Genomic DNA, 12063 nt, shown 5'->3' with positions numbered 1-12063 from the left:
GTTCTGGGTGAAATGAAAGTCATTCACCTTTGGAATGAGGTTTTGTACTCACCGCTTAGGTTCACAAAATGGACGAAAAAAAAAGAAGCTGATGAAAGTGGTACAGAAACAACGTCCCTAGCAACGGTGAAAATGCGGCCCTGCCTGCTTTCGTTGTGCATCTACGTACGTTTATCGAGTGTTTTTCACTTTGTGCACTTTCTGTGACTCATCCATCTATCGAATCCGTTTCGTTTCCATGAATGATGGCTTATCGTTCACTTCTCTGTCATTTCTGTATGGCGTTCACTTTCTAGACTGTAGGTATTTTCCTACGAAAACAATTGCTGTTAATCCTTTTTCCTTCGTCAAACCCTGACAGTTAGCACTGGTTATGTTAACCTTATTATTACATATTGGAAGATTTCTTTGAGTTCTTTTACTACTTTCAGCATGGCTACTGTTACCGCACAGCGGCTATCCTCTGAGACGCCATCTTATACGCATTTTTCCAAGGATATTTTTAATCTCGTGCGTTTTTCTTCGAGTTTGATCATATATGGTGAACAAGCCGCCGGTCTACTATAAAATCGAACGCTATTTACTCGTGCTCACATTTTACTTAGGTTTTCATGGTAGATGTGATCATTATCACTCTGTTTGTGTGTGAAATAGTATATGAATAACTAATTCCTCAGGTTAGCCGCCTCAATATTCTGTCCATTTTTTGAAGCCTTGGACAGCAGAGGTAGCGTAAGAAAAGAACTATGGTTCCGTTACAAAAAAAAGGAGTGAATTTCCACATTTACTGTCGTAGAATCACTGTATTTCTTCTGAATATGCTGGAAAGGCGCGCAGACTATGTATCTTTAGTCCGCTATCATTGCCGATTACTTTGCCGATAGATCGCTTTGCTGTTTAATATCTCACTTACTACTGTGAGAAAGTAGGGCAAGTTGTGGTAAATTGAAGCCAAGCCTTTAAACATTTTCACTGAGCAGTAATGTTATCTTTATTATAGCCGCGAGGGGTGCCGCTGACGTTCCCTGTGAGCAGTTTTGCTATCGGAGACCGAATTCGAGTCGTCTTGTCGCCCAGTTTTGTCACAAATCACAAGTTTGATGTAAGTGGTTCTGCATTCAATTACAATTTCATTGTTTTTCTTTTCGTCAGAATATTCATAGGTGGAATGGATGTTTTAGTAGAAGTGTTTTTTTAAAGATATGCAAACGAATATTGCTTGCTTCACGCAGAACTGTGAAGTACGTTCTTGAAGTTGAGTTAAATAAAGTGAATAGGAAAACCGTCAGCAGGATTTTGGAAACTCGAATTGTGCATAGTTTGACAATTTAATTTGGTTGTTAGTGAGTACTATGGAAATCATAAGGGTTATTGATCTACTCTCCCCTTCTTAAAGTCTATTCCTCCTTAAATGCGATAATCGGAGCCGGAGCTCCGATCCTCTTCACTTTTGGACGGCTGGCGAAGGGATCCTCATCACTTGAGCTGCACCTCATGAGCTTCATTCCCTTCACCCGAGGGTCCGGCCCCTCTCTATCGCACCTACGTATTCCTCTACAATTATTTCCGACTAGACGCGTGCCACACAATTCGAGTTTCAGAAATCCCGCTAAGGGTTTTACTATTGACTTCATTGAACTTAACATCCGACTTATGTGGATGTGAATACTACATTAAACGCTCTTCTGTCCAGGTATAGGATTGGGAAATCTTAAAATTTCCACGATGTGAATGGATAAACATTCATTCTTATTCTTCATCCTTACGATGAGCATAGTAGTCCATGTATTCCATGTGGAAAACCTGGAGATTTAAGAAAAAAGTTCTACTACCAAGTTATGCTGAACGGCTCACTCAACCCAAGTGTCTGGAAACTTTTCTCGCTAGATAGAACGTGTATGATATAGTTGGGTCCGAACGACTCGAAGCTTAGTGCATCTACGCTCAAAGCGGTAGAGGTAGCGATCAGGATTGAGTGGAACCTTCGCAAGCACCACTCATCGCTGCACTTCGTGATGGTCCAGCAGCGATCCTAGCCGCTAGATTCACTGCGTCTCCTGCGCAACTGCACCGAGCTTCATTTCTTTCTGACTCGACTATAGTGATGTGTTTCTACGGTAACAATTTCCTAAAGGACTAGTTATTGAGTGAAGAAGAATCGAAGGGTGTGTACAGCAAAGGTTTTTTTTTTCGTGAATTTTTTCTTATTATGCTCGACAGATGCTAATCGATATTGCGTCGCTTTCCAGTGATTTTATTCCTTTTTTTCTTCTCTAGTCTCAAAGCTAATTTTCAGATCGACCTTAAAAGTGGCAGTGAGGTCATCCTTCGCTTCGAAGCTCGCACACTGGTGAGAAAAAAAAGCTTGTTGAATTCTGCTAAATCCCTTTTTCCTAAATGTTTCTCTCGTTTTAGATGGACGAAGGGGATACTACATTCTCTGCATTTGTCGTTTTCAATACACGCCATAAGGGGGCATGGGAATCGGGGGAGCAATCCGCAGATCGTTGCCCTTTTTACATCGCCCAAGTTTATACTATAGATTTTGCACCCAGTGGTCACTACTCGATTTATGTGAGTGCTTTTTTCATGTGTAAACTTTTCGTTTGCCATTCCTTAATCCATTTGGTTACTGTTCGCCATGCTATTCATCGAGAAAGCAAAGAAATTTGCGTACATACAGGAAAAAAAAGCACATGATTAGTGCTTACTGTGTCTCCAGTGCTATAGCTTTTAGGTTCGTGTCAATGGTCGGACTATACATGAATTTCGTGAGCGTCATCTTGGTTTCAAAGTATCTTCGTTCGAAATCGCTGGAGATATTGAAGTTCACTCTATACATCTCCCATAATTTATTTTTATTAGTGACACTGAGTGTTGTGGTGTTTGGTAACATCTTTTTTTTTGGTAGTATTAATCATTGCCTTATCTCCGACGACTGGCCCAAGTGAGTCTTGTAAGTTCTGAGATGTGATATTTTTCGATGAGCTCATTTACTAAGTGAAATACTAAGTAAAAACTCCTTTATTTCAATAAGTATACAGTATAGCCTTACACTGGTCCGAGCTATGGCATGTAGTAATCTATAGCTCTGCGTCAATAATTCTGCATCAATAATTTCCCGTCCGCGCTGGTATTTCTCATTAAAAACGCATTACTACCCCACACAATCTTCTGCCCTTATACTTTGTTGATGTGCACAAGAAGAGGGGAATTTTTGTCACAGTGCAAATGTCTAATTAAATATTTATCTATATAAAGGATTGTTTAAGAAGAAAAACCTCAAACAGTTTGTTTTGCAGTGGAGAAATGGTCGATACTGGCGTGAAGCTTTGATATTTTACTTTATAAAGCACAAGCTTAGTAAACGGACTAGTCCAAGATACAAATGTTGTATATATTATTATATTAAATGAAATAAACTGTAAAATCACTCAGAAATTTAGTGAAATTTCTCCTAAGAGGTTGTTGCCAATTTTTAATTTCTTTTCCTTTGCTAATGTTGTATTGACAATAAATTATTGATCTCAAGTCTTTTTTTTGTCATTGTAAAAGAAAATGGTGAGAGTTCCCACATTAATAATGTGCCTTTTTTTAAATCGTTATTGCTGTCGTTGCATTTCAATCTCTAATGTCAACTACTTTACCTTCATGTAACCGTTTTTTTTTTAGCTGTCTCTGCAAAAATGTTTACGTTCAACTTTATTTGAAATTATCACGATTAACATACTTATTAACACTGCCAGAATATTCAGGTTACAGATGTGAAGTATCGACAAATTATTGCTGAGCAACAATTCTGCCTGTCCACACTTTGATGTCGATGCTGCACAGTGTGAGTCATCTCAGGCAAATCATGTTCATTTTTTCCTACCATCCATTCCAGTACTATGTTTACTTGTACTTGTACTATCACCGAGGGTGATGTGACTGCGGAGTTGTAGTAATGTCCCATGATTGCATTTCCTTCATTTTTTTTCTTTTCAAAAGTGTTAACATCCATTTAAGTAAGAGGTAATCGTTCATGTCTATGAATCTGATTTCGCTTCGTGTTGGATTAATTCATGGCCGTGTGCAGTTTGTTGCCGCGCATACAACGCATGCAAAATCACTGCAGATATTCTCTCGAATTCACAGTACTTAATAATATTTTGCTCACTCTGTTCCATAACAACTAGCCAGAAAAAAGTGTTTACAAAGTGTTTTTTTTTTGCCTTGGGTATAATCTTTCATCGATTTCAAAAACTACTACAGTCGCTTCAGTGTTTACGCATTTTAATTTAGTTCCAGGATGACAGCAAATAGTACTAACGATAACGATAACGAACGCTCCCCAGTCGTAGAATTTGCTACGGAAGTGTTCAGACCGGTATGTGCTTATTTGCTTTCATTTGTTTAGTTTATTAACAAGAAGTACGCAAGAATAAAAGGAGATAGTCAAAAAGAGGACGATCCATGAGAAACCGTTGTTCTGTTAGACTGAACTGGTGCATCCGCGTAGTGACCAGTTTTTGTAGTAAGGCTACGGAAATCCATTACTTCTTATACGTGAGTATCTTTCTGTTGAGTTATTTCGAGCCTTTCACAGGTTATCCTTCTTGGTTAGCTTAGTACCGAGTTGATAGATTATTTGATCTTTCGAATGAATTGATCGATTTCGATCATTTGGATAATTCGGCTACTCGAAATCGAAAAGTTCCTGGTACACTAACAATATTCACGGTCAACTATGCTTATGTCTGAAAATCTCCTTCGCTTTCTTTTCTTTTTGTAAATCCTTCTCAAAAGAAATTCTAGATTCAAGTACTCTGTGTATATAAAAACTGCATGTTGGCGTGATTCTTTATAGTCGCTGCCAATGACTTCAGAAAGATCTCTATCGAATGATGAATAAATGGTGGTTGAGGCTCATCTTTTGCAGAACGCTCCCTTCGAAATCCCAGTGACGGAGTTTACACATGTACGACGAATTCGAGCTGTGCTGCGATGCCTCGCAACCCTATTCTACAGGTTTTATTATGTGAGAATATTCATTTTCATTTGAATTTTATGGTGTACATTATGAATAGAAAAAAGTATAAACCTTGTTGGTCCGGTCTGCGATATGCTTACCAGTAGTCAATAGTTAGTCTGGTTAGAAGTTCCGTATTAGTTCACTACTGTAGGGTCAAATCGACATGACGCATCACTCGTAAGCGGCTGCGCTCGAAACGGTGCGGTGGGTGTACCGGTAAGGATCGAGTGGGGACCCTTGATATCACCACTGTCCCGCTGCAGATGGGCTCACCTCGATTCCAACCTGCTATCTGTACCGCACCGCTTCGAGCGCATCCGCTTACGCATGGTGCGTCATGTCGTTTTGATCTTACGACACAATGCGTTGGGCATGGAAAGTGTGGAGATTAGTCAGCGATGGATCGGGTAGTGCACATTTTTGCCACTGATCTCTCATCCGACTGTGGAGAAAGCCTAAGTTATCCAGAACTTGGACACGAAAACGGGTAGTAGCTTTTTGTTCAACTAGTCTTTTTGATGAGATCACATTTATTTTGTAACCAGACTCGTTACTAGTAATCTGGGAATCAGATGAATGTATATGAATCGCAGTCTCGAACATAGCTTTTCCATTCCACTTCTCTATTTTCATTTTTTCAACTCTTGTCTATTAGAAAAACAATTCCAGATCAACTTCAAAGATGGAAAAGATATTGTGATGCAAATGAGTGTAAAGATTATGGTACGTTCGTTTGGAATTTCTGCAAACTTTGAATATTTTGATGCTTTTCATCAAGTTGTTTTCCATTTTTGATAGATATCTAATCGTCGAACTATTTTTTTCCAGCATCAAACCATTGCCTTCAATTCATTCTACAACGGTCATTGGCAAATCGAAGAAACGTTGTCATATCCGTGTCCGATTGAAATGGCTAAAACGTATACTATAGACTTCGTGCCAACTCGTTTTCATTCTATTTTCGTAAGTGACTATTTCTTCCTTAATCATCAGCAGAATTCTAGGAAGTGGGGAACTGTGAATTTTTTGATACTTATTGCCAAAATTTGATTTTCGGCGACAAAATTATTTTTCTTTTGTGATTTTCCTGGGATAATTTTATATAATTCTTTCACGAAAACAAGGAAAAGCGGAATTGATCGCAATAATATGACTGGTTTCACGGTGCTTTGATCTCGCAGGTTTCTTGTGATAACAAACGCGTTGGCGACTGGTTTAAAGAATTTTATGCAGCTGTGCCACAAGCTGTAGAAATCGCTCATATTTTTGTCTTGTTGCAACAATGTGTAGGTGGCGAGCATAGCTTCTCTCTTTAGCTTTTCTTGCTATATTTTTGTTTATTGGCTAGGGGAACTCAAATTTATAAAAGAAATGGAGCATGATGGTGAAACAAATTCTTGCTACCGGTAGAATTAAAACTGCTCAGTACTTGGTTTTCCTCCAACTTTATTTTTTTCTGTTGAGTTTGACTTGACGAAAAAAAGTGCTGGGACCCTAATGGCAAAGTGCATAATCAAATTGACGATGTTGGGGTCTCTGTGGGACAATAGAGAGTAGTTTGTTATGAGCATGGCCGCTCTCATATCAATCTAATCTCTCAATTTTCCCTAATCGTCCTCAGATACAGCGTGGGAAACAGCTTTATTTCCCACGAGATACGTTAGAACACACCTCCTGCATGAGCAAACGGTCGAAAATAAATGAGTTCTCCTCAGCAGCTTACTCAAGTAAAACCGATCAATAGGCTGTAGAGGGAACCGTAGCGTGCGCAGTGGTGGAGTGTTCTAACAAACCTCATAGGAACTAAGGCGGTTTACACGCGTGTTTTCCAGGACGATCAGAAAGAACTGAGCGTATCCACGCCTACCCTCGTAGTCTACACTCTGTATTGTCCGACAATGACTCTAACATCGTCAATTTTGTGATATCCTAGCATTTAGAAAAACTATTCCATTCTTCTTTTTTTAAGTTATTAAAGAAAATCAAAAATATCCTGTGAACAGGGACTGTGATCTTTGTTTTTATTTCGGTTAGTAGTGTAGTGGTATAGTGTTGGCGACAGCAACAGTACAATGCACCTAATGAAACCTGTCCGATTAGTTCCGATTAGTAAATAACCTGTAAGTTTTTGATTGATCGGTTTTTTTTTTGAATTTTTGTCCAAAACCACAAGTGGAAGATAGGGGCACCAACCACAGTAATAACGAATTTTTGTGCTCTATTTTTAGGTTTACATAAATGGTCGATTTACCTATGAGTTTCGTGAACGTCAACCAGGCTTCAAATTCTCGTCGGTTGAAATCACTGGAGATGTTGAAATTCATTCCGTACACGTTTCATAGACATCTTATTGGTGCCTTAGAATTTTTTTAAAATCTAATATTTAATGATCAAGTTCCTCAAATTTCATATCCATCCCGAAATGTCACTGTCATTTATCAAAGCGCCTATGTTATCGGTTTTTAATTATGAAAAAAGTCATATCGGTAATTACTACTATTAATTTTGAACCATTTTTAGCACTTTTTTTCGATAATATTTGTCGAATACAAGTAAATGTTGGTTCTAACTCCTGTTGTTGGTTCTGCTGGATCGGTTCAGATGGATCCTATGAGATTGGTATTGAATGACGAATAACACTGCACTAGCAGCATTTATGTCATGGGACCCTGACATGTCTTTTTCTGAACCGTCAAGCCATATCTTTGATGTCTCTAAAGATGATGAAAGAATCTACGATCACTGGTCACGAATCTATTGAAATTTTCTGGATATCACCATCTGGATTCCCCCGGGAGCATTGTGATAGAAATGCTGTTCCTCCAAGCAATTCCCATACGATTTCTTTCTGTCTTGAAAAAAAAAGAAGTGAAAAGGATTACATGTAGATGAAATTGCTAGAGATTTGCTGAACTGGGCTGCATTGTCAGATTCGAATATATGTTCAAACGGTCGGACGCGACGCGACACCCGGAACTTGTCGGTGAGATCGTCACACACCCCCTTTCATTCATTCATTCATTCATTCACCCATTCATTCATTCATTCGTTCATTCACTCATTCATTCATTCTTTCTCTTTCTTCTTTCTCTCTTGCGTGCTGCCTCTGTTGAATGCAGTTGAATTGAATTGCAATTGAATGCGTTCATCTATCTGGATAGAACAACAACTGTATTTCATCTACATATAAGACATAGTGAAAGGGTAGATCACAATATAAGATTGGGTGACCATGAACGTGATCAAAAAGTGCTTTTAGAAATGAAGCGAAATGGCTGTTAATTGAAGTAAAAGAAAGGAACGGAAGCAGAAGAAAAAAGAAGGAATAAAAATGATTTGAAATGGATTTCTCAAGTGAATTTACTTGAGTTCTCGGAAATTCTGTCAACATATCCTTAAGCGTTGAAGAGGATTCTATCAGAAATGTGATAAGATCAGCTGAAGTGCCTCGAACGAAGGAGAACATACAAATTCACTGTTGAATGTTGTTGAACGTAGTGATGGATAGGAGTTTGTTTGGACCTTGTAAAATAGTTTCCCAACATTTTTTATGAACAACAAAGAATAAAAACGGCTGTTATGTCAAATAATCAATTTTTTTATTCCCATTGTATTTAGTAGTGCAATAATTTCGAAAGAAGATAGCATTTTTGACAGTAAACTGGAAGGATTATATGCGAAATACATATGGTATTGTTTGATCATTCGTCTGGTGCTTGAAGAGCTTCGGATAATGTCGGGAACCAATGAATCGTACCATGCCAATGCAATGTAACTATTATTGTCATCGATGATGTTAACACTAACAACGCTATGATGATTATCAGTGCACACACGATCACCTTCTGAAATCAAGAATATAAGTGATGTTTGGAAAAAAAAACGAAGAAAAAAAAAGTGAATACAGGAGAATTGATATGGAATCTGTTTAAAATCTGTTTTCTCATAGTATCTATCAGAAAATAGATTTTAAACAGATTCCATATTATTCCAGATTTAAAATTATTATTATTATTATTATTATTATTCCAGATTTAAAATTCAAGATTCAAAGACGTTTCCCTTTAGGATTCATTTCTTTCCACCAGAACCTCATAAGGTTATGCTTAAAGGCGGGATCCTATAAAATTGACGATATTGGAATCTCTCCAGGAAGAGGGGTAAGGCTGTAGATGTTGTGTATCAGCGCGACTACGGCTTAATTCCCCTAATTTTTGCTGGAAAACGACGTGTGATAGTGATGTGCCGTGGCGATAAAATTTCCCTACGACGCACCTAACAACATCTCGTGTGTTCGAACGCAAGTACACGCGCCGCGCCTGTAAAGCGAGACCGTGACAGACAACTTTAGCAGGCCATTGATTGTCCGAATTTGTCCCGCAGATGCGGCACATCTGACTAATGCTACGCATACGTGACACGTTGCCAGATGCATCGTAGGAAAATTCGATCGCCATGCTCATTTCCTATGCTGTTTTTCAGGAAAATTAAAGGAAATTGAGAGTGATGACGTTTATACTCGTACTCTGCATCTCTAACTTATCGTGGAGAGGTCGGGATTTTTGTACTACCTTTAAGAGTAATAATTTTTGAATCTTCTTACAAAAAGAGATTCATTATATGCGTACATGATAGAAACTTCGACTGAAAAAAAAATATTTTGCAAAAAATATCACCACTCGTCAACTTATTCAAGAGAAAAGATATAACAGAGTCAATATAACTTCAACCGGTAATTCTTTTTCTTTAATTCACATTTTTAAAACATTATTTACTTCTTCACATGTAATTATTTAAGCAGTAAAAGGCATATGACATTTGAGGGATTTCATATTCATTTTACTGGCTTAGTAAACTTAATTTTCTCTAACGACAGTACAAAATCGTAAAAGCAGAATCATATAAGTGGAGCTGACCTTTTTTCCCGATGATTCCGACTTACTTTTACTTTTTCCGGGTGCTGAATTCTTGCTCACTGTTACATTTCTAGAGGTTGCTTTAAAAAGAGGTAGATTTTGACAGTAGACGTAGTAAAAGCAGTCAAATAAACAATAATATCAAATAACTGTAACTAAAATAGCCATTTTCCCCAATTTTCAGGTACTATTACTGTATTTCAGTAAGTTTCATGAAACAAACTTACACGGTGGTGGACCTGTTGTTGATGGTGGTTTAGTTTTAGATTGTTGATCCAGATTGTCTAAATATGTTATTTTTTTTTTGCTAGGCACAGTTATCACTCATTATTAATTTTTTCAAGTCATTTTTTATAGTTTTTTTTTCGGAATTATCCTTACTACACCAGTTGGAAAAAATCTCAAATCTGCTCAATCAATTTTTCTTGCCGTTTTTTTCTTCGCAAATGCTCTTGCTCACCTTTTCCTTTTACATCATCATTCACTTCGTTCTCTGAATTTAAATTTACATCATCACCGTCCCTAAAAAATTGGGGCAATGATTAAGAGAAAAAAGAAGAAAAAACGAAAAGAAAAATTTAAAAAGAAATAGAATAGCCATAGCCACAAATTATTTGATATTCATTTTGTATTACAAATCAATATATGGTGGATTATTAGTACAGATTATTGGTGGAACATGGAAAAATTTTTCATTTCTCTGTTCATTATGGTCATTATTACATTTTGTTCATTATTCCATGAAAATAAATGAAGATGATGTTTTTGATGGAAGTTAGATTGTGGACGTAACGTTGAGTGAAAAATCCCATTAGGGTCCCACAAGAAAGTTTTGGGTCCCATCGTGTATTCGATGTACTTTTTTCCGGCAGGTTTTTGGGGAATCGCCGAGTAAATTCTGTTCAGGTTTCTTTTTTTTCTTGTTTGAAAGTGATAAAGCACAATAAATGCCATACATTATCTTCATTTGTCCAGAAAAAAAGCCAATGTCGTTTTGCGACGATTTTACCTTAGTGGTTCGACGCCTTGGAATCCCTCAAAGTGAGCCTTAGAGTTCTGTGCAGACGGTGCCAAATCAAACGTGCTATTCTTTCTTCCTGCCATTCCTGAACACTACATTTAACGATCGGCTAGTATTGATGTATCTGGATCGATGCCAAAATCTCAAAATCTTCCGTTTATGATTTTTAGATGATAACATCAATTTCTAAACCATTTCTGCACATTCTCCACAACTTAGTGGTCGAATCGTTCAATTTTCGTGATTAAATTTTGAATTTCGGATTTTTTTTCGAGTCGAATTGGCTTTAAACAAAACATCTCGCGAAATTGGCGATGTTAGGATTGCTCCATAAATAAATAGGAGTAGGGGTCGAACATAAGTGTCATTGCGATCAAATCCTCGAAATAATCCAGAAAAACGCTGATGAAACTCCCTTGAGTGATCTCGTCCTGCTAACGACACAACTTTTTACGGGCAATAGAAGGAGGGCGAACCGCAACATGTCCACGATTGGATGGCGTAACTTTTTTCGCCCATACTTTTATTTGTGTTATATATTAGTTGGATTGCGAAAGTTGGACGACGACAGCGTTGCGTAATGAGTTGCATCGTTGGGGAGACGGGATCACATTCTGCTGTACCACACGCTTTACATGCTTTTTTCGGGATAACTAGGTGGAATTGAAACGTGATAAGACAAACGTGATAAGAGATAAGATAAGGTAAGATATTCAAACTGATTTAATTCGTCTGTAACCTCATCGATTCTTTAAAAGATCCCAACGTCGTCGATTCCATGATGCGCTGTCTTTGATTTAAAATAACCTATAGTTTTAATCAGATTTCTTTCGAATATTCCAAACTTTTCTTTCTTATTGATTCCCTTCCCCAAACTCCCACTATGCTGAGCGTTTCCATCCAATCAAAGAGAAAAAAATCCAGAAAATTTGTTGACTAATTTGAGTAGTATGTATGAGCTGATCATAGTCACCTACAATTGGGAACCTTAAATCTTGCCCTTGTGATTTTAATCTGTATAATTTGCTTTTTAAGGGCGGGTGTAGCGCAGTAGGTAAGAGCTTCCGCTATGATCGTACAATCGATCGATGGTTCGAAACCGCCCTGGTGCC

At 37.7% G+C, this 12063-nt stretch overlaps 3 protein-coding genes across 4 annotated transcripts; 2 read left to right on the top strand and 1 right to left on the bottom strand.

The window, feature by feature from the left end:
* Positions 1–238: 238 nt before the first annotated feature.
* RB195_008650 (uncharacterized protein) lies at positions 239–2851 on the top strand (the record flags this gene model as incomplete). Of its 2 annotated transcripts, XM_064195252.1 has the most annotated exons (6): positions 239–303; positions 432–510; positions 1001–1102; positions 2297–2350; positions 2416–2574; positions 2738–2851. In XM_064195252.1, 6 exons carry the CDS (start codon positions 239–241, stop codon positions 2849–2851), a joined length of 573 nt encoding a protein of 190 aa, XP_064046397.1. The 2 variants fall into 2 exon arrangements, with proteins under 2 accessions (XP_064046397.1, XP_064046398.1); XM_064195253.1 differs by lacking the exon at positions 239–303 and having other exon boundaries at positions 433–510.
* A 1440-nt stretch (positions 2852–4291) lies between these two features.
* Positions 4292–7356, top strand: RB195_008649 (uncharacterized protein; the record flags this gene model as incomplete). Its single annotated transcript, XM_064195251.1, has 5 exons — positions 4292–4369; positions 4922–5020; positions 5684–5737; positions 5843–5977; positions 7243–7356. The coding sequence occupies 5 exons, from the start codon at positions 4292–4294 to the stop codon at positions 7354–7356; spliced, it is 480 nt and encodes a 159-aa protein (XP_064046396.1).
* A 1359-nt stretch (positions 7357–8715) lies between these two features.
* On the bottom strand, positions 8716–11034 carry RB195_008648 (uncharacterized protein; the record flags this gene model as incomplete). Its single annotated transcript, XM_064195250.1, has 5 exons — positions 8716–8859; positions 9931–10010; positions 10158–10214; positions 10391–10452; positions 10940–11034. 5 exons carry the CDS (start codon positions 11032–11034, stop codon positions 8716–8718), a joined length of 438 nt encoding a protein of 145 aa, XP_064046395.1.
* Positions 11035–12063: the final 1029 nt, after the last annotated feature.

Source organism: Necator americanus, chromosome III, assembly GCF_031761385.1.
Source record: "Necator americanus strain Aroian chromosome III, whole genome shotgun sequence".
NCBI lineage: Eukaryota > Metazoa > Nematoda > Chromadorea > Rhabditida > Ancylostomatidae > Necator > Necator americanus.
Note: the sequence above shows the minus strand (reverse complement) of the source record. Positions and strands in the feature narration are given on the sequence as shown.